Here is a 23124-nt window from a genome sequence, read left to right as displayed (position 1 = left end):
AACCTGCGAGAGGGTGAATTTAGATTTTGGTGATGGCTCGAGCACAGGTGATGGGCACACTGCCAACTTTGAGGTTATAAAAAGGTGGCGGGCGGGCGGGCGGGCAGGAATGCAGAAAGGCAGGACAAAGAGGAAGATTAGGCCGGAAAAGGCAAGGAGGGATCGCTGAGAGAAAAAGGAAAGCAGATAAGGGATAATGAGGTCTTCACAGGAAGCGTGCGTGCGTGCGTGCGTATGTGCGTGCGTGCGTGTTAGGAGGAAAAAGGGAGGGAGGGCCGGAGTGACGTGAGATAAAGGTTCAAAGGTATGATGATGATGCTGTGCGGCATGGCACTGCCGCAGCACAACTTGCTAGAAAGAGAGAGAAGCCCCAGTCAAATGTCAAAAGTCTTAGTCTGCGTGTGGAAGGCGATTTGCGGTCCAATATGATATTTTGCGGCTTGACAATAATCCATTGTGTTTCCCCAGAATGTTGTTGTTGTTGTTGTTGTTTTTCTGTATTTTGTAATTGCGCTTCCTGTTTAGCTTTGTGTATTTTATTATTAGCACCTTTTTTTTACAGCTTCACATCAGTTCCACAAGCACCTCGTGCCACGACAAATGTCCATTTCGCAAGGGAGAAGCAAAGAGAGAAATATGTACACGTCACATCTTCTGATTCACCGACGCCACAAGTAGGACTGTAAATCCCAACACGGATAGGAAATCAATGTTGTGCATGTGTGATCACTTGATGCTCCGACTGCTGAAGCTTCAGAAGTATTGTCAGGAGGAGAGAAGAACACCTCTGATGTTGACGGGCGATGGAAAATGCCCGTCTTGAAGGATAGCGAAGATACCCAAGAGCGATTGCTCCCCGAGGAGTACATTCCACTCCGAGGGGAGCGCAATTCTGTGGAGATGTTTTATAGTCTGAGTGAGTGAGTGAGTGAGTGAGTGAGTGAGTGAGTGAGTGAGTGAGTGAGTGAGTGAGTGAGTGAGTGAGTGAGTGAGTGAGTGAGTGAGTGAGTGAGTGAGTGAGTGAGCGAACGAGCGAGCCTTTCTTTCTGCTGCCACTCAGCAGTAATATTAGTGCTCCAACAGTGGCTCCCTTTGCAATGATTTTCCCTCTGTTCTGCGTACTGTTTGGCCATATAACTTGATTGACACAAGTGACCGTTACATTACCTGAATCTCCAGTCACTTGTTTAGAAGGAAAAGTCCACAAATCCCCCCCCCCCTAAAAAAAAAGCCCAGAAACTGCCGTTAAGGATTGGAAGGGGCATTTATTTAATGTGGAAGAAACGTGGCCGTTAAAAAAAAGTGGGCTTGTAGGGAGGAGAAAATGGTGTTGTTAAATCCAGCTTGTTTAAAATCTTTGGCAGCTGCCTAGAATAAAGCCTCTCCTTTCTCAACAGCACTTGCTTTGGGGCTTTTCCTTCTCCAACTTGGGTTTTGAATTGGACTGGAAAATTTGTGCGCTTTTTAAATACGGCTTTTTTTTTTTTGCTTTTTTCATTTTCGGCATCTGGCTAAGGGTCAAGACTCCGTGCAAAATGGGCTAATGAATAGCTTTGGTGTGGTGGGGTCAAAAGCCCTTCAAAGTCAACCTTTTTGCCACTTGCTGTAAACTGAAAATGACATTGCAGTTGCTCAGGGTCCAGGTCGCGACATCTCACTGATCATGTGATGTTTGCAAACTGAGCATGATTGTTTTTTTCCCGAGCTTTGAGCAACTGTGATGTCATTTTCAGTCAATAGCAAGTGGATGGGTACATTTTGCTGCTTTATTCATATTCCACAAATGTCATACTCATCTGAATGATGTGATTAGACTAGTGGTGGTTGCATAGAAACATATTGTTAAAAAAAGAAAAAGGGGGCTTAACTCCCTCTTTCATCAATGGCTATTTGAGCACAAATGGTGCAGAAGCACATGTAGACAGACAATATAGCAACTCTCATAGGCATATAGTGTTTATCCTCTTCAAAAACAACTTCTATAATTGAAGCTTATGAGCCCCCCTGGTGGCCAATTCATGCACATCAGAATGTCCATAAAATTCAAGCCAAAGCAGTGTCCAAAATGTCATCATCGATTTTTTTTTTTCCTACGGCACAATTATCAACTTGCCGTCTTTCTTGCTCTTAGTATAAAATCAGCTGGTCTGAGACAAATATAGATTTGGGCTCTATGTGACTCAAACGCTCAATGAAAGCCAATGAGCCTTTAAAAGTACACCAAAATGTGGAAGTGTTAAATTCATCCTAATCAATAGGCCCCGTGTTCCTCTTTGTGGCAAAATCCATCCAAAGTCATTACGCGTGAACAATGTACGTAAGTCTGCAAACGTTCCGCTTGCCCTTCCAAGTCGGCTCTGCATTGTTGCATTCAGAGGCGCAACAGGTGAGCCAGCGCACGCGGCCGGGGGAGGTGTGGAAAAGCGTGTGCGTGTCGTGTCAAGAAAGTTTCGGGCCTTGAATAGCCGCCACATTTGTATAATCACCTTTTTTGCAGTGTATTTAATGTAGTGGTCGTTTGACAAAGTCCCTAATGAGCTCATTATGTTTGAGTTATCGGTCCCCCTCTAAAATCTTGGGCTACCCACGCCACGGTGTCGCCACCCCCTCATTTGGAATCAAGCTGCTTGACGTTTCCACTTAACGCGCCCCCCCCCCACATTCCATCATCTGCGGCACACCTGTGGAGCACATCAGCTGTAAAGCAAAGGAACGGACGGCTCGACTCATGCTTATCGCAGCCACCGTTGGTCAATAAAGCTCATGACTGAGATGCATCTTTGCGATGGCACAATGGAAAACGTCCCGCCCGTGGTGTTGACTCTGCCGCTCTCGCTGCTGGACAGAGAAGCAACGGAGGCTATTCAAAGTTAGCCACACATGAGCAACATTTGGCTTTTGAAATATTGAAGGCTGCTCGCCACTGTGAATGCAATCAAGATTCAGCGGTTGCTGGCTGAGCTCACTCATCAAATGAGTGAGACATCTGTGCTAAAGGTAAATCTACTCATATTTATGGCTCTTTACATACATCTACGTACATATTATTTGATGTATCGATTGTCGGTTTCTTAACGCAGCAATGAACTTCATTCATTTTCAATGAAATATTTTGCTTGCTGACACACCAAGCGGAAACAGCTGCATGTGTGGCCTCACCCTGAGCGCAGGTGTCCGTCCGGCCGGCAAACACGTCGAAGAACAGACTGAATGAAAAGTGAACGTGGGGAAAGAAATAAGTTCACTTGACCTCAATATATTCCCTACAGCTCCTGAAAATTGCTTTTGCATCGCTCCTTCCACTTGATATCTCCTTGCCAATCACGGCAGCCCCGTTGAGCGTCCTTTGCACAGTCAGTGGCTCGGCGCCCGCCCGCGTGCTGGCTGACTCAGCGGCCGTGGCCCAAAAAAGAAGCCGGGCCAGAGCAGGCCAGGTTTCTGAACGAATCAATGAACTTCATTCATTTACAATGAAATATTTTGCTTGCTGACACACCAAGCGGAAACAGCTGCATGTGTGGCCTCAGGCCAGGCCAGGCCAGGCCAGGCCATCTGTGACACTTGTCGAGTCGCAATAAAGGCAAAGCCCGGTTGAGTGGCAGAGCCGCCCGCCCGCCCGCCCGCCCGCCCGCCCGGTGGGTAAACACCACACCGTTGTCTCAATCTCTGGCACGTTCTTCGCCTGGCCCAAGTAGCAGAGCCTGACAGCTGGAAGAATAAAACAAAGTTCGCTAAAAGGTATCGTGTGGTATTTCCAATCACGTTCAAGTTCCCACTCATCAGCATTTGAAAGAAAACCGTCCCCAAGCCTTTTATCTCGTAGCAACTGCTGACTGGGGAGCTCGGGAAGGGCGGCATCGAACAGCAACGCGGCTGCTCGGCCATTGTTCCTTCGACAGGTGTAGTAATTGCATTTACAGACCCTTTTTTTGGCGCAGCTCTTCAGACGATAGAAGCAAAAGTCAGACACTCGGTCGGAGGGAAACATTTCCACATGCGGTGTGGTCGGCTATCAAAATGTGTCATGGCACCGTGGCCGGAGAGACCAGTCCGTGACTTTGAATTATCCCATCAATTTGGTGCACATGGGGTGGTGTGTCATGAGTGAGCCTCAGTTTGGTGTTCCATTTTTAAATGAAGGTTACCATGAAGATAACATTTCATCTTTCTCAAATGAAAACCATTTGATGTGGTGTACTGTCGAGGTCAAGAAACTTCCAGTTGTCATAAAGGATATAAAGTTCCTTCCACATGTAGACATAAATAAAGAAATAAATACATTTGATACATTTCACAAACTTGATATTGTGTTCACAAATACAGTTTTACACACCCTAATAATGTTTCTGGGGAACTTTTATTTATTGACTTATGTATTTATCTATCCATCGATTCATTTATTTGAATAGGTCCAATGCGCATTAATGAACATCAGTATGAAAACAAATGTAAATATGCTACAAAGCTAGTTTCAATTTCATGATTGGTGGAGGAAATCAAAAGCACCGATTGCTATCATTGAGATGAATAAATATAGAATGTACTTCAGTTCACTTGTTGAGGTGTCATTTTCTTTTAGGGTCCTCCTACTGGTCAACGGTGGCTACTGCACTAGGGTGTGCACTGCAAAGGTTACAAGCAAGATGGCCGACTCCATGTTGGCAGGTGTGCATGAGGACTCTCACTGGATTAGTTTGTTTTTTTTCCCCAAGCATTATTTTGACATTTTTGCAATCATTTCAAGATGGAATTGTCAGTAAGGTGTGGATACTATCAAGCCATCAACCATCCGTGACCTGGTTCCTGACCTCCTGGCCTGAACACAAAAATGGTGAGTCAATATACCAAAGTCTTGCTGTCACCTTTTGAATTGAGTCAAGTGAAGCTGTGGAATTGTGATCAAATAGCAGCATCGAGATAAAAGGCAGATGAGACTGAATTGAAGTGTTAAGGCTTACTCGACAAGTTCCTCACCAATGCTAGCGAGCCAGGGAGCCAGGGAGCCAGGGAGGGAGCCAGGGAGGGCCACACACATGGCAGACGCGCTTGCTTGAGAGCGCACAGATGTTACAGCGGAGCTAGCTCCAAGGAGCGCACACAGCGCCACTTGTCTTGTCTGATGAGAAGCCTCATTTGGAACTGCCATTAGGAAGACGTGTGATTTATGGCTCTGTCTGCCTGCCTGCCTTCCGCGGCTCTCACTTCACAATCAACTCGAGAGAGAGAGAGGGACAACCTCTGTCCCGCTGCCTCTGTCTTGTTACTCAAACATTTCGCTGCTCAATGATGGGGATGAAGACATCTATCTGGAGGACATTTTCATGATATTCTACCAGTGTGAATGTGAAGGAAAAAAAAGATTATGCAGGTTCGCATGCAACGATTCATATTGCGGGGTGGGATTTCATTTGAAGCCGATAATTAGTTTCATCATCTTAGTTAACCTCCATGTATCCTGGAAAATGATAGGCAGCTGGATCATTATGAAACAAAATCAAAGACACACCAAATGCAATTATAAAAATCATCATTGCTATCTTTCACCTCTTGCGCAATGTCAGAAGAATCAGATATGTCTTTAAAGAATCAATATAATAAGAGAAATAAATATGGATTATGTCACCATCCCTTCCACATTTCCATCCCTGTGCAATTAAAAGGATAATGCGGTAAAAAAAAAAAAGATGTTGATGCCGGCGGGATTGAAGTTCTATTCCCTGCCTGGGCTCACTCCGCCGAGCCGCTGCATCTGTCCATCTGTCAAGCCCCCCGGCCGGGCCCGTCAATCCCATAGCTGAGTGCAGCGCAGGTGAGTGGGAGCAGCCGAGAACCAACATTAATCACTCAGACGTGGACGGCGGTGGTCTGCTCCCAAGGAAGGAAGGAAGGAAGGAAGGAAGGAAGGAAGGAAGGAAGGAAGGGAAAGGAAAGGGAGGGGTAGAGAGAGGGAGCAATCATGTGTCATGCTACTTTTTACAATTAAGCTAAGAAATGGTTTTGGAAAAAAAAGAGTGAACCCATCAAATGTCAAATGCAATGTTTGTACTGTCTTTCGAATTGTAGTCACACTCATCACAATATTTGATTGAGGAAAACTTGGTCGAATTCATTGTTAAGTTGAATTGATCTGCCTTGTTTGCTGTAATGACGTCAATGTTGTAGCTCGCACTCCATTTGTCTCCCGTTCCGCAAAAGTCTCGTCTGGTTCGAGATGCTGCATCGACGATGAAACCGGTCCATTTCTGCTTCAATCATTTGGAGTGGAAGCGTCAATCTGTCCCATTTTTAGCAGCTGCTCCAGCACAAGCTAGCTTTCAGGTCTTTCCATTCTAAGATTTCGGCCTGTGGATGTTTCGGGTAATTGTGGTGGTTGCTCGATTCATTGAGTCGTCCCTCTCCCGCCGATGCCTGCCGCTCGCCGGCGTGTGAATATTTCATAATAGAGGCCGCTCGCTCATTTGTCAACCTCACGCTCGGCTATAAAATACACATTGCGCCCGACTTTGATTTGTGTCATCGGCTCGGCTCGTCCGAGAATGATGTTTACTTTAGAAATTAGATGCTACGAAACTCGGCGTGTTTGCGTATGCCGTAATAAAAAAAGTTTGTGGCTGTGAGCGGAGCACAGCAGAGCAGAGTAGAGTAGAGCGGGAAGCACACACGCACACAGGCACACAGGCACACAGGCACACAGGCACACAGGCACACACACACACACACACACACACACACACACACACACACACACACACATATTTGCCAATGTCCGCTAAAATAATGAGTCATGGGACGAGTCGTCAAAACAACAGGGAAAAATCCAATTGTGATCATTTCAGATTTGCTGTCATAATCCATTTTTCTCATGAAAATAACCAACCACTCAAGTATGCTAAGTGAAAAAGTACAATCATGAAGTGTTTGTACTTGCATTCTTGTCACCATTTACTGTACTGTATGTACAAAAGTAGGAAAAGCGCTGCTTGGCGGGAGACAGTATTCTTGTCATGTCCCGTCTTGCTCCAACGGTGATTAACACAAGCGCAACATGCATACGTTTTGACAGACAGACAGGCACCTCCCTCCCTCCCTCCCTCCCTCCCTCCCTCCCTCCCTCCCTCCCTCCCTCCCCCGGGTCACTCTCGGAGGAGTTGTCCCCTGCCCGTTGGCATGTGGACGTGTGTAATGGAGATGGATGGTGGCTGGCTCCGTCCGTGCAACACTGTGCAGCAGAGCAGACTGACTAGTGCCTAAACGCCTGTCTAGCAGCAGCCATCAGTCTTCTCCCGCCCGACGCGAGCTCAGTATCACTCTGCGTGTGTGCGTGTGTGTGTGTGCGCGCTCTCACTTCTTTTGAAAATGGACCTCAGACGAGATACACCATGTTCCATTAAAAAGAGAAGAGCACATAGAAATCTTGCAACAGAGCTCGGCTTCAAGCTGTTTAAGTTCAGTCCCAGCTGCGGTCGATTGTCAAACGAAACATAAAGCAAAGATACTAACGGGACGCGTCGTCTATTAAAGCGACGGCGTGAGCTTCATGCTAAGAAACAATGCAAAAAAGCGAACCAAACGGATTGGCTCATGAGCACCATCTACTATATGGTTTGCTTTAAGCTGTTTGAACACAAATGGTGCATCCCCACATGTAGACCGACAATACAACAGCGTTGATATTCTTTATCCTGTGTGAAAAGTACTCATAAAGTACTAACTCTGTTTGCAGCCGTCTTGTTGGTGGAAGCCATGCAAGTCAGCTAACGGCGGTGGATATTTTTACTTGAGTACTTTTCTTTTCAACAGTCATGAATATTTAGGTCGAAGCGCTGGAAGAGAGAAAAAAAAAAAAAAGTCATTCCCTTGGCATTTAGGCTTGCACACGGTGGTTCTGTTTAATTGGCGTTGCAACCGATTGCCTGGCACCGAAATGTTCCAGAGGCCCTTGGTCTGATTTTTATTGTTGCCCTCATTCTCCATTATTAGTATCTTCTTTAAAATCTGCACACCCTGGTTTCAATGGCAGACTTTGTCATGAAATGAAAATGAGCATATGAAATGAACCCCTCCCTCCACCTTATCCATCCATTATCTGTACTCAAACGAAATGACTTAAGCCCGTATAAAGTTCTGCGGCTCTAGTAGGCTGGCTTTTCTTATCTTTCTAGCAGTAACCTGCAGCCTTTGCGCAATTTGGAAACGTCCATTCCCCTCCAGCTTGATGAGGGTGCGCAAGTTCCTGCTGAAGGACAAAACGAAGTCTCGCTACCTTGAGTCTGACTCGTGTGATCGCTCACTGATGATCGCGGTTTTGTTGTGCTCCATCGGATATCAAATGCCTTGGCAATTCTTTTGTACCCATACAAATGTCAGGAAAAGCCATTGAACATCTGAACTTGATTTGGGGACGAATCAGAGGCACTTTTAATGATTGGCGGATGCTGACTCCAATGTAACGTGAGTTTCAATGTGATGTGTTATGAGCGTGTGAACATTTCCTCCCGTTTCTTTTTCTTCCCCTCTTGAGAGAGAGAAAAAAAAAAGAAGCTCTTTTTTTAATGAAGTTGTACACATACAGTTAAAGGTCATGTTGATGTTGGGAAAAGTTTTCAAGTGATTTATTGTGCTGAGTTGTATTTGTTTTTTGGCGTCACCAAAATGTGGCATTTAAAAAACGCCACGTCGTCTTTTTGTTGACACGGCATACGTATATGCCTATATCGGCTGGAGGAGATGTTCAAAAATTGGATTCTTTTCTTGTGTGAAATAGTGGCGCAACAAAACAACAGCTTGACTTTTTGATTCAAATAAAGGAGCAGGTAGAATAACACCAAGCAAATGTAGGGTGAGTGAGAAAAGTTCCACATACATAATGAACGTCACATTGTAAGTCACACTTTCTTTCCATGATTGCTTGTTTTGTCCTTGAGTGCAGCAACACCAAAGATGGCGGGGGGCTTTCTGTCCTAGTTAATGATTTTTAATGAATGCCAAGAAAAACAACAGGCCTAGAGCCTCTGTGTATATGTGTATGTATGACATAAGTGTCCATTTCCGGTGGCTACAGGATCGCAGCAGAAATAGGATGTGTGATTTTTCACACAACACAACTGTAATCCAAGTTTGTCTAACTTTCCTTTCTGTTTGTTGTGTTTTATGTCTGCTTCTTCTTTACCCTTTGAGCTTCAATTCAAAGGTGGTACAGTAATACGCTCCGCGACTTCAATTGAATAATTATTATCATTATCTCGATGTATTTCGTATGAATTATATCACTGCTTAGTAATCCCTTCGTTAGCATTTCAAATCCGTTTCCAAGCTGCTGATTGGATGTGTTTGAGATCCGAGCCCATCCTGCCTGACACAGGAGCCTAGCTGCAGTGCTGTGTGCAAGTGAGCTGCTCACTGCAAATTTGTCAACATTAGCAATGAATGAATGAATGAATGAATGAAAGAAAGCGCCAGCCAGCTGTTCAAATCCTAGTTTCCAATGGTAGACGAGCGCGTTTGACATTGTGTCGGACGTGAGCCACACGTCAAGTCAAGTCAAGTTGATTTGTATAGCCCTAAATCACAAACAGTCTCAAAGGGCTTCACATAGCCAAAAATTGACACCTGAGCGAGTCTGGGTCTTGTAGCCACAGAGCCCATCTCAGATGCTTCTGCCTGCTCCATGATTAAAGCAGGTCAATGTTTGAACCTGCAGCGACTTGAGAACAGACTTTGAAGTCAACTCACGGGTGTGTCAAGTTGCGTCGCACAACGCTCTGCTTCCTTTACAGTTTTGGAAGCTTGACCATTCTCCGATCATCATATGCTTATGGACGATGATGAACGAGGACTTGATCGCCTTTTGTCTTCTCAAAGTGTCACAGGACACACGACGTTGCCTGTCTGAAGCTAGAAAACGGATCATGAGGTGACTGCTTTCGAGCAGAGAGAAAGCCACGCAAGACAAGTGGACGCGCACGTTATTGCTTAGGGATCGGCTGAGTGTTGACGGAACTGACAAGCCATGTTCATTTGGGAGCGCCGAGGCCCGCTCACTGGGGCAAGCGTTCACGCTCGTGCAAAGAAAGTTCACAAAGAAAGAAAGAAAGAAAGAAAGAAAGAAAGAAAGAAAGAAAGAAAGAAAGAAAGAGAGAAAGAAAGAAAGAAGCCTGCTGGTTGGCGGGCGGGCGGGCGAGGATGTAACTGACACAAATCTGTCAAATCCTGTCAGCTAGTTTGAGCGTTGGTATTCTGGTGGTGACGCCTTTCAGTGTCACAGTAGCAGCACCAAAATAGCAATGCCTCAAAGGTTGCATTATTTGGGAACAGATTTGTGTCCTTTACATTTGGAAGATAACGTGAATAGAAATCGATTGACTTTCTCATTTGTTGTTCATTCTGGCTAGCTTGCGGTGTCGAGTCGCCATTACGTGACTGAGACCATTGTACCATGTTTTTAATTTCATATTGAAGTCTTTTATATCCATGTATGTACACACATAATGAATTGATTGATTGATTGATTGATTGATTCAAGAACTTTTTTTTGCCAATTGATGCCACTATCAGAGTCACAATGGTTTCCCGAGTGTCGCCATTTATGTCAACCGACCCAGCGTTACGTACCTGTGAAAAGAAGTTGAAAACTGTTGAAAACTTGCCAGGATCCACAACAGTTTCCAGAGACGGCGTGCTAAGGCAGGGCGACAAAGACAAAAATAGAGATAGCGTTCGCAGGTGTCGACGCGTTCCGTCTTAAAACAACATACGTACATCAGCCCGCAAAAACAACCAAAACATAAACCGGGAGTTTGACAGAAGGGGGTCACGCTGAAATGAAATACAGTTGACACAATCGAGGTAAAACACACCAGCAGCATTTATGACAGTACGGAAATGTTAATGACATGGCTCCGAATAGTAGGTTTTCCTTGATGCCGGACTCTTTTGGACCTTGATTTAATTAGCACCTCCCGTGTGTTTGCTCCTGCCTGATAGAAGCATAATCATTTCACAAGGCGAGCTGTGTGAAGGAAGCTCTGTGTTTCCTTTACAAGTGTTTGTGGGCCCATGGCAGCTCCATAGGAAGCCTCCAGTCGGCTTCAGACAGAGCGAGCCAGCGTCTGGCGTGACAAAGCGGCCTTGGAAGGAAGGAAGGAAGGAAGTAAAGGAGGGAGATTACACCGGGTGCTAAACTAGCCATGGGGAAAATGTTAAGCAAACTCAATGGATGGAGTAGTCATTCAATTTGAGCCCTTGAATAATAGTATCATTTGCCATGGAATTAGCCTCCCTCCCTCCCTCCCTCCCTCCCTCCCTCCCTCCCTCCCTCCCTCCCTCCCTCCGCCACTTTCAATCAGCCCTGGCGAGGCCCAACTTCCAGCTGCACTCTTGGGTTGGTGAGGGCAGAACAAAAATCTTTCTTTTCAAGGCACCGTGGCTTGTCACTCTCACGCGAGGGTGTCAAAGTGGTTTTTGTCGCGGGCAGCATTGTCGCTCTGGTTTCCCGAGCAGGGCAGTTTTGACTGTGAACTTTGAACCCATATGAAGACATCGACTATCACATGTAGACCCAAAAAATGATTGATTGAAAAATTGGATTTGACTACTATAAATTTAAAATCGAACGCCAGTAAATTGTTTTCTCATCTATTTTTCAATTTCATTTAAAGTGTGTGAGTGTGTGTGTGTGTGGGGGGGTTACTTTGTGAGAGTTTTGCGATGACTCTTTGAAGTAGTGTCGTCGTGAGCCCATTAGCTGAGCTAAGTTTTCAAACCACCTTTTCCAAGGGTTGGATCGGAAAGAAACTTTGCTGTTACAGTTCCATTTCTTTTGTACACTCTTGTCATACGGGCGCCATAAAGGTGGAAGCAATACAATTGATTCGACGGACAAATTGGCGGAGTGGAATTATGCCTTTTTAATGGTGGCCAAGTTCTCCAGCACCAATCAGTCAAAGGTGGCGTGCTGAAATTGTCCGCGCCACTCCTATTCACTGACATAACACGCTGGCGGGCTCCTGTCGATCGCCTTGAAAAGAAATCCGGATGCGCCTTCTGCTAAACTGAAAATTGCTCTCCGAGCGCAACAAATTGGTAGGCTTTCAGCGGAGAAAATTGAACAAATGAAATGGTGCCGAGCTATATTCAAACGGCGGGAGACGCTTTTCTTTTGTCGAGACCTGATTTAATTGCAGAGCGCGCGTGACGCATGTCATGATATTGGGCCCTTCATTTGTGTCAATTCTCACAAGTTCCGAGCGCTGAAATGTTTTCCGTTTCTTTGAACCCAGTCACATCTAAAAGCAGATTGCAAGGTCCTTGACATCCTGTTTCTCGTCTCTCCCTTGTCTGAGGGCTCGCTCTGTTTGTCTTTCCAACTGGCTCTGAAATTCCTGTTTCAAACTTGGTTTGGACACATTTGCTGAAGTTGGACAATACGTAAATATGAGCAGAAGGCAAGCTCCTATCTTTGGAGGCTCGAATGTTAGTCCAGGCTTTTGACTCGTCTCATCCATTTCATTGACCTCGTTCACTACCAACCCAGTTCATATCTTTGACGTCTATAACCGTCGTCAATGGCACTGAATGAGTTTATTTGGTCACAATTCAACCGTTAGGGGGCGTCGACATCACCATCAAGTGATTTCTGTGAATTGCTCGTTTCGATTTTCAATTGAGCTTCATTTTCATTGCGTGAAATAGTTGTTATGCGTACCTAGATGGCCACTTTGATGGTTTTGAAATCATCGGAAAGTGCTCTGCAAGTACTTAGACCGTAAATGTCCACTTTGATGGTTTTGAAATCCTCGCAAAGTGCTCTGCAAGTACTTAGACGGTAAATGTCCAAAGTGTAACCAACATGAGGTTGTCGAAGGACGAGGTGGACATTTCTGGCGAACGTTAGCATTTAATGGGCACGTGTTGGACCTTATGGTTGCAACAACATTCCGTTGTGACTCTGAACATGTCACAAATATGTTTCACATGAGCGGACGTGTGAAGCTCGACCACACGCCTCCGGACCCATAATACGTATGATTCGTATGAAATGGTACAACGTAAGCGTCAATATTTCAAGCGCGCACGTTCTATCGGAGCTTCGATGACTCGCCCATATCCAGGCTTGTCTTCTCTTATCCTAAATTGTGATTATTTCATATTTGTTTCTCCAAAATGTTCATTCCCAAACGTTCTTCTTTGCTGCATGCGAGTTGCAGTGACATAACTAAGCCCAGCAGGTTCCAGGACCAGTGATGGAGAATACGAGAAACCTTTTCATGGCCATGACACAACGTCATATTTTTGGGGTATTATCACAGCATCCCTCGGTCTAAAATCAATTCCGAGACGTTCTCGTGCTATCGGATGGACGGCAATCGGACCGTGCCGGTTGTCGCGGATGATCCGCCCGCCTCCGGGCCGGCGGCTTCATCAGTCCATGCGCGTTGGCTGGATGGGACAGCTCCGGTTGCAATCGAGCCAATGACTCGCTTAAAGGAGAATCATCGAAGGCTTCTTCCTACGACATTGTTTCGCAGTATGGCGTTTTTGTAGAGTCCACCCATTTGGAAAGAAAGAAGTCCACAAAGTCACAGGTGTATTCAAACCTGGAAGTTGGGGTGCACCGTGACCAGGCCTGGCCACCTCCTAGCTCCGCCCCTGAGCTCCGCCCCTGAGCTCCTCCATGCCTCTACGCAAATACTTGTGTAAAAGTGGATGGATAGAATTTGTTTTACTGTAGCGTCGAAACGTGACTGGGGAAGTAGCTTCCTGCAGCGTTGAGATGTTCCAGCCACTCCAGGATTTGCAGCGTGCAAGTTTAATGTGGTCAAAGCAAGACCATCAATTTAAATCCAAGCCCTGAAGAGAAGGCAGGATTTGAGCTTAATTGATTATTTAGAAATCTTGTTCTCTCTAGCATCCTTTTGCATGAATATTTTAGCCCCATGTTCAGTGGCTATGAATTATAGATTATTTCGAGGACGTTGGTGCGAGCGAGTGAGACCACAGGGTTTGAGGAGGAATTCCCCCCCCCCCCCCATGTTAACGTGTGTTAAAATGAGGGGGAGCGATGCCATTGAAGATTGCAAAGTTGAACGCTTTGCATTTTATGACCTCCTGCTGAGGGCGAAGCCGTCAGGGCAGGAGGTGTTGTTTTGATCACCTTTGTATCTTCATGTGTTTACTTCCCTCCCCCCCCCCCAGTTGATTTGCATGAGTCGGATTATGCAAAATGACTCAACTAACTTTCTTGTTCTTGCAATTGAAAACTTTGTGGATGAGTTCAAAAGCAGATTTTTTCTTTGAGTTTAATAAAAAGTTGTTCTGGGGTTGAATATCTGGTATAAAGTCAATCATTTTTATTTAGAGTATATTCATATAAAAGAAGAGGCTAATTTGAAAAGAGAAAAACTCGAAAAAGGTTTTAAAAGTGTTCTTTGTCAATTCTCCTCTAAATGCAAACGGACGAAAACAAATCCGTTTTGTGGTTGTTGGGCCTCGGCACAGTTCTACTCTCTAAGTGCCATTTTAGTTTTTCTTCTCGTATGCGTCAAATGGACTAAAATATCAAGTTGGTGTGAGCTCATAATTGAATTTGGGTCAGAGTGTGGGTGTGCCAATACGTAATTGTGGTGGTTGCTGTTTGTTGCAATTTTGACATCTTAAAAGAGGAAACCAAATGGCGGCTCTGCCTCCAACTTTGTAACGGAAGCTTTCAAGCGTCAAGGCTGATGCATTTTGTGGAAAAGGAGACCAGTAATTGGCAATGTTGCTGTGACCGACACGCTAATTATCCATTAATTGGAGCTGTGTCTATTTAATTACTCGGCACAAACAAGTGCTGCTGTTTAACAATATGAGAGGCCACCTATTTTGCTCCCCAGTTAGCTGCGGGATGTTTCCGCACAACCAACTTTGTGTGAGTGTGTGTGTGTGTGTGTGTGTGAACTATAACTTGAAATATAATGAAATGGAATCTAATCTAAGCTAATATATAATATAATATAATATAATATCAATGAAAAGCAACAATTATAAATGATATCAAATATATAAATAGCGGCTGCTCCTGCTGTGCGAGCGTTGGCCTCTAGGGTAAGTGCGGTGCCGTCCCTGCACAAAGTACACACACTTCAAATGAGATGAGAAAAGTAAAACTAAATTGAGCTCGCTTTTCACAGATTAGGAAGAATAAGTGCCTTTTCGTATTGTTCTATTTTCTGTACGTACGTACGTATATGTGTTTCTATTGTGTTTGTGTGTAAACATTTGTTGTTTGCGGGATTATCACCTCCGCAAGCCGATACTAATTGGCTGTTAGCATTTAAATATACAATGCGTGTAATTAGTTGTTGTGCGTTTAGTTTCACATTAAACTTCAACCGGGAGCGTCACTAAACAATTGAGAGCATGCTCGAGGGCAGAAATCACTTACTAGCGTAAAGTCACACGGTGCATTTCAGGGCACCTCGAAATTTTGCTCAGTGTCGCTCTTTTTGGCAAATCAGTCGTTTTTTTTTGTTTTTTTCTTCTTCTTCTTCTTCAATTCAAACGCTTTTACATTGCAATATGGCAGCGTTAATGTCGGGCATTTATAAACACCTGAGCCAAGAGGTTATCGACAGGATACATGAGAAATGGAGCCACTATGCTGTTGCCAATGGGGAAACTGAGCAGCATTATTGATGAAAGCAAGTTATACGTACATTGTCTTATAAATAGAAACGGCTGTATAATTAAAGAAATCTCATCGGGCGGGGCGGGGCGGGTCATTAGGAGAAATGGGCTCAAACATTGCAACGGTCGATAAAGTTGGCCTGTGACTCATCAGCTCTGTGGGATGAAGACGCAGATTATCCTTCCTGATAAATGCAGTGTACATAAAACAAAACAAAAAAAGCTGCTGTCTTTGATCTGTTTTTCTTTTTCTCTTTTTTTTATGTAGTGCGTTTAACCCAACTTGATACACGCAAGCATGTTTACAGGTGGTCGTCACGCTTGACTGTATTGATGCCTTTTTTTCTTCTTCTTCTTTCAATATGGAGCTCACCTTGCATCGCCAAATAGCAGCACTCAGTCTCACCGGTCGTTGTCGGTGGCATTTATCAAAGTTTCATTCCGGCGATATAAAACATGACGACATGTCACCACGCGCTCATGAATCGTTCGTGTCACGCACGGCAGAGGACGTTCATGGCAAACAACTTTGTGACGGACAGCGAAAAGCTGATCAAACGTCTAAGTTTGGGCTTTCCCATTTTAGATTGATGTCGGCGATGCTTGCAGCGAAAAGGGTAAATGTGGGAGTTCCGTGAGCCGCCTGTCATCGTTTCTCGACGCATCGCCGTGATCGTCGATAAACGCCAAATCTAACGAGATACACATTAGTAAGGACCAAAGTAATTAGCCAATGGCAATCAGACGTTTATGGAGGAAGGAAAGAATTTGTCTTCTCCCGTCTGATGTATATCAAGTACTCCATAGAGAGAATGGGTCTCTCTTAGATTTCATTTAGATTGTAAAAACCAAAACGCATGCTGGACTTGAGAAAGAGCGAATGTCACACAGAGTCAAAATGTATGCGTCGGACTTTTATTCATTATATCACATAGATGTCTGTCTGTCTGTCTGTCTGTCTGCCTGCCTGCCTGCCTGCCTGTCTGTCTGATTCTAGCCCTCTTTATCTCTTGCCCCTTCCACCCAACACACACACACACACACACCCCACACAGGTGGAGTTTAATCTTTTTTTTCCATTTTTTTTTTTTCCATTTAAACTTCCCACTCCACTTTGAACGATGTGAACCGTGCTTGAAGATGAGCAGTGATGTGCTTTGTCATTGTCAATCTTTTTCAACTTTTCTATTACAACATCTGTTGGTTACGTATTTATGTTAAAGAAACAAAGGAAGTAACAGTTCCTCTCTCTATATGTATTCAGGACATCCATTTATGGAAGCCAATGTGCGCTGTGATGAATTGCGTTTACAGTGGGATGCCTGAAATGGAGGCTGACCTTTGACATGGCCTCAGGCGTAGCATATCTGCTCTCCACTGTGTCCTTGAGCGGGATGAGCAAACGGTGACCTCTGACCGCTCTGAAGCTCGCAGTTGTGCCGCATTCCACTCTTTCCACGAGCGCATCATCTCAGCCCTGGCCGTCGTACAGGTAGCCAAAGCTGTCAAACCTCTCTCCTCGCTCATCAATTCATGCTTGAAAATGCCCATTCTAAAATCATTTGAAATGGATACTTCCATTCTTCAATTGCACTCTACTCCAATGTATAGAAGACGTTGGAGCTTGTTTGTTGTTGAGAGCACGGCAAACTATTTGTTTACACCACATAGCACAAACTGATTTTTTTTTGTCTTAAGTGTACTGACTCGCTGGAATTATTCCAATTTGTGAGGAAGAAAAAAGAATACATTTTTGATACCGTGGCAGTCCCTCTTGTCACACGTGAACTTTCCAAGATGGGAGTTCACCTCGTAGCTTCTCGAGCAGCCAAGGCTGTGCAAATTCCCCGTACGAAACGGCCGCTATGCAGTAGATACCCGTTTTAGATATATTTTCCAATGTTTTTAGGCCCAAAACGGTCCCATTAGTATTTATCTCTCCAGATCAGCGAGTAAGCATAGCCACTGCATTCAAATCCGACCTTTGCTCAGATTTGAAAAGGAGATACAACTTGTTCTTTGTCAAGCCAAACCGGGGCTGTATGACTTTGTGTTGCACGTGCGTGGTGTCACATGGGTGATTGCCATCGCAGAAGTGTCATTAAAAATCACTCCTATTTGCTGCCTGCCTGCCTGCCTGCCTGCCTGCCTCCCTCCCTGTACGAGAGTTGTGTTGTCAAACGTGCAGCTCGCAGGCTTCCTGAAATGTTGCATCCTGGGCTCTGAGCAAAGATGCTGTGAAGAATTCAAATAGAAACGAATAGACCTATAACCGTTTTTTTCCCATTATGAATACAACATGAACCAATGATTGGTTTATTTTTTATTTTTTTTCCTTTTCATGAAAGGACATCCTATTTGTGTGCTGCTCTGGCGTCATGACATTTGGTGGACGGCAAATGAGCCTGTCCAGGAGCTGGTTAAAAAGGGCATACGGTTTAAAAAAAAAACAAAAAAAAACATACGCACTTTGTGCTTGTGTCATAGTGCTTCGAACTGCGTCAACGAAATTCACAACTTGATCCAATTCATGAAATGTCCACTCTGAGGTGGGAAAGAGTCAAGTGTAAATGACACAGCGGTTGGAATTGGCAAGCTGAAAGGCAGTTGGTTTCATCAAAAGACCGACCATTTGTTTGTCAGTGCCACAGGAATTGAAAATGGTTTTGCCGTCGGTGTTTTGGGCAAAACAACGCCATCGCGTTAGCAAGATTGTAACTAGTGTTTAAGGCCAATTTGAGCTCCATTTCGTCGGACCGTCTTTGAGCAGCATTGTGAAAGAACACTTTCATTTTCCTGTGTTGAGACCATCCCAAAAACAACAACAAATCAAATTTACTAGGGTTGACTGCCTGAAATTGAAAATGGAGAATTAAAAGAGAAAGCAATCGTGTGCTTGTCACGAGCTGTTATGATGATGATAAAGAAGACCTCTTTCGAGCATTTTCCAGCCATTTGCAAAGCGTTGCTTGTGATAAATGATGTTTGGCATCAGTTCCAGCCTTGTGTCACCAACTCGTGACCGAGATGGTTTCGAGTCTCGGCACTTACAAGTCCATGTCATCGAGCAAAGAGGATGCTTTTCTGGTTTTCTCTAAAAGTTCCATAAGGGGGAAATGGAAGACAGCGAGATGAGGGCCCCAGCTGGGCTTCTCTCGAGTTTGTGGCTAGCTGATTAATCACCTTAACTGCTGTGCTTATTGTTGTGGCTGGATGGGCAGAACAAGCAATGAAACAAGCAATGACCCATCCGCCCCCCCCGTTCCCCGCCCCCCATTCCCCGTTCCCCACCCCCCATTCCCCGTTCCCCACCTACACAGACTCATGATTGTTATGTCGTTTGTTTATGATCCATGGCGCCTTTATGATGGCATAATGCTATCCATCAGTCGTCCCAGTGGCCCACTTTCACTTGGGCACCGTTCCATTCTCTGCCATTCGCAGACACAAATGACATGGGAAGTTAATTATACACTTGGAAATAGAGACAATCGTCAGGTTGTCGTGAGTTCTGGTGTTAAGACATTAATTATGAGCTAGGCGATGTTGGTCACACCTCCTCCTTACAGCATTCAAATGAGTGTTTCATTCATAATCAGAAAGAAAATCATCTTTAATAGCCCAATAAATTTGTCAACGCTAATTTGAGCCCAATAAATTTGTCAACGCTAGTTCGAGCCAAATACATATCAACTCATAGCACAATATACGTGTATATACAAGTGTCAGGTATCAATGATTAAAGTGCCTGCGTGTGCGTGTGCGTGTGAAAGGGTACGTGTATTGATGTGTGTGTGCGTATAGACCTGTGTATTCACACCGTGCAGTACAGTAGATGTGAATGTGCCTTTGGCGAAGTGAATTTCAGGCTTGCGGCATCATCGGCGCGCGTCCACTTGAGCTTGTTGTCATGATTGTGAGCTGAAATGTCGCGCTTGCCAAAGGGGCATCAATATTGACAAGAAGAAAAGTGGTCAGTCAAGAACAGCCCAGCTTGGGAGTTACCCAAATGTCAGGTAACCTACCTATTTTTACATGAACATCATTAGCGTTAGCAAGCGAAGGCGACGACAGACAGACCGCAGCTTAATTGTCTTCTTTTTCTTTTTTCTTCTATTTCTTGAATTCAGAACTGTCGATAAAAATGTCGACATGAGTTGCTTTTGAATAACTGCTACTGTACAGATGACGTTTTCTTTTGTGCCTAATAATGGTCACGATGCAATCTATGAGGTGTGTCTTGAAATATAGATCGATAACCCCGTGACGGGCAGGTGAGCGACGTGGCAAGTTGGCCTGCGGGCTTTCAACACAGGGCCTGGAAACTCCACTACTGCATGTGCTCATTAGCGAACGGAACGGTGCGGGGAGATTAGCGTTCCAAATGGCCTCGTTAGTTCTTGCAATTAATATGCCGCGGGTTCATTAGAGCGGCTGGGCTGGGCAGGGGAATTGCCACCACTGCAATAGGCGCCGGTCGGTGCCTTATGCTGCCAGATGCTGAAAAAGACAAAAGAAAACAACCAATCTGCTGAAGACGCTTGTTGGACATTAACAACGCTTCGTTCATGGCTACTTGTTGATGTGTAGCTTTACGGCAGCAATGGGATTCTAGGAATGAACTTTCAAGTCTTCACCCACGCTGCATTTGAATAAGTGACAGACAGCTGCTGGGCTCTTACATATTTGTCCTGTGCCCATGGCACGCTGAGAGAGAGAGAGAGAGAAAGAGAGATGTGCAGCGTGCCTCTTGTTAAATATTGAATGGCCACACTGTTGTGTTCTTTTATTTATTGGGGAATAAGATGGAGGGCCTGGTTGGACTTTAAGTGTTCTGTCGAGTACAGCCTGTTCCTTCATGAAAACCTTCCAAATAATCCTTGGGTGCAAGAAACTCTACCGACCGAGACGCATTGTAACTCCAAGTGAAGTTCTATTTGATCTACTCCCTTCAAATCAGTGACGGTTCATGACGTGCAATCGACTCGTTGCGACTGGGCCCGGCCCGGCCCGGCCCGGCCGCCGTTGCGTTTCCATTACAAGAGGCGCCATTCAATTTGGCTGGCGTAATCATCCGATCAGTGCAAACCTCTAATGCACACTCACACACACACACGCACAGACACACACACACTGCGTGCCGTTCTGCCATAAGATTTCACGGCCACTGATTCGCGCGTGAATTGCCGTGGCGTGTTTTGGTGACGTTGCACGCTACAGCCCATCAAATGCAAACAATACATTTACAAGTTCAAGTCGAAGGCTGCCAAGACCTAAGAAACATCATATAAACTGCATTTGACATCAATGCTTAATCCTATTTACAATTTCATAAGTAGCAATGGATGAAATCGTCGTTTTCACGAGCTGCGTGCGCGTCACTTAGTCGGTTCGTTTGAGTAGACGTATCTAAATAAAGTTGACTTGACTTGAGTGAGAACGGTTGAATTGCCATTGAATTGAGCGGAACCAGGCAGTTTCAGGGTAGAACCCACACAGAAGTACAACGGAACAGGGCCTTAACTGATTCATTGCCAGCCCAGTTGAAACAGTCCTTTGACGTCCTCAGCCGTCGACGGTAGTGAGCGGCTTTAATGCGTGACCGTGTGCATATAGCATGATAAAAATGGAGGTTGGCTTTTCAGGAGGCAAAATGCGGTCGATTGAAATGATGAGAGTGTGGAAAAAGCCTGGAGGCGACGTCAAAACCTTTTGTCTCCTCGCAGACATTTGTCGGTAGAAGTCGCAGGCTTTAGCGGCATTCCTCAGCGGCAGGCTTCAGCGGCATTCTTCAGCGGCAGGCTTCGGCGGCATTCTTCGGCGGCATTCTTCAGATGCGCTCGGCCGCAGAGGAAGCGAGAAGGAGAGAGCAAGTTCATGATAGCAGCCTTTGTCTGTTTGATTGCCGTCTCAACTCTCCAATAAATTCAGCTGTCTGCCAGGCTTCAGACGCCCGAGTTGAAAGGAGGAACGGCGACGAGAAATTCAGCAGGCGCGCGGCTGCTTGTTCTTCACGTTGCAGCTGGAGGCTCTTTGTCAAAACGTGATAGCAAGCCTCTTCTTCATTGTCTCATGTATTATTGCCGTAGACACTCTGACTTCTCCTGATGGAAGTCATTTGTTCACCGCGTACTCTCAATGCGTTGTGTAAGATCCCCCCGGCTTTTATTCCCAGTACAGGACGCCTGGACTGACTCTGCACCTTACAGCTTAGGGCGAGGACCTCCGGGTATTACACAGAAGGTTGCAAAAGGGGGTTTGCTTAAGCTGCCAACGACCCTTAAGATGAACCTCCGAAAGCCGTAATCACCGCAAACTCTGAATTGAGCTGGAAAGAAAAAAACAACTGGCTTCAAGCCAAATCTGACAGCGATTCTGTTTGAATAGCAAAGAGCGGGATATGTTGCTCAAGTCAGACAGAAACATTGTGAGAGAGACAGTCACATCTATCAAACATTTAAAAAAGAAACATCGTTACTCCAATACGGTAGGCTGTGACACGGTAGTTGCCGGTTTGGGTAATTTCAGTGTACAACCAACCCACTGGACTATTTCTGGCTCACCGTTGCCCTCCAGTATGACTTCCAAATCAATTCCTTCGGTTACTTTCCCACCATTTGTGATTTGCGGCATCTGTCTAAAAATTCCGCCGTGCCGTGTGAGAATTAAATACAGCAGAAATAATGAGTAGGTAGCAGCAGCAGCAGCAGCAGCAGCAGTGGCTATATTTTATTTTTGGGACATAATGGTGGCTATTTTAGATCCTCGCGCCCCCAATGTAAATTCGCCCGGCAATTTAAATGTGCTTTCTTAATATGGAAATAAACAGTGCGGAAGGAAGTTGCATGCAAGATGCACCTTGGCTTTCCATTTCCGCTTGCGGAATGGCACCGGCCCAAATGACAGCATGTTGTGGCACCATTGTAGAGTGGCTGTAATGGGATTTCACCCCCTCGTCGCTGTTTTAATAGACTCGTTTGCGTACAGAAATGAGTACGTAGTATCATATCGAAAAAGTGCAATGTGTGATTTCGTTGGCTGCGTGAGATTGAGTTTGGAAAGAAAAAAAAAAGTGGCGCTGCTGACACCTGCGTCAACTTTTCGTTCCGTTCAACTCGCACGGATGCACGGTTTGTCCGTGTTGCTCCGACATCTAATTGATTTGCCGTTGAACTGGATGTACGTATGTTTTGGGGAGAATGGCTAAGTGGCACACAATCGCTGTTGAAAAAGAGGAATCGTTGCCTTGAGGTCCTAAAGCAGGGTTGTCAAATTCATTTTTGCCGCATGGTAATCCTAGTTTTCTTTCAAACGCATCAAATGCTGTGCCGGCCAGGCCTTGTGTTGTCAAACGGTGCTCAGAATGGACTGGCAAGCAAACGATGCCGTGCGTAGATGATTTACATGAAAGGAGCTGCTCATGAAGGTGCCGACATGTTCTCAGCTCCAATCTTTTTT

At 45.1% G+C, this 23124-nt stretch overlaps 1 protein-coding gene across 11 annotated transcripts in view; it reads left to right on the top strand.

The window, feature by feature from the left end:
* The window catches only part of LOC148403007 (neural cell adhesion molecule 2-like), a 177873-nt gene that overhangs the window by 943 nt on the left and 153806 nt on the right, over positions 1-23124 (top strand). For all 11 annotated transcript variants that reach the window (XR_015862981.1, XR_015862970.1, XR_015862968.1 and 8 more), the window contains exons 2-3: positions 4580-4665; positions 4745-4831. Coding sequence is in view for 5 of the 11 variants with exons in the window: in XM_088398033.1 (XP_088254159.1) it covers positions 4580-4665; positions 4745-4831 (173 nt within the window). In the remaining 6 variants the exon portion in view is untranslated. The remainder of the gene's footprint in view (positions 1-4579; positions 4666-4744; positions 4832-23124) is intronic.

The sequence above is a fragment of the Syngnathus floridae genome, chromosome 2 (assembly GCF_059516105.1).
Source record: "Syngnathus floridae isolate MCC-2025c chromosome 2, RoL_Sflo_1.0, whole genome shotgun sequence".
Taxonomy (NCBI): Eukaryota; Metazoa; Chordata; class Actinopteri; order Syngnathiformes; family Syngnathidae; genus Syngnathus; species Syngnathus floridae.
This window is presented reverse-complemented; position numbering and strand designations above follow the sequence as displayed.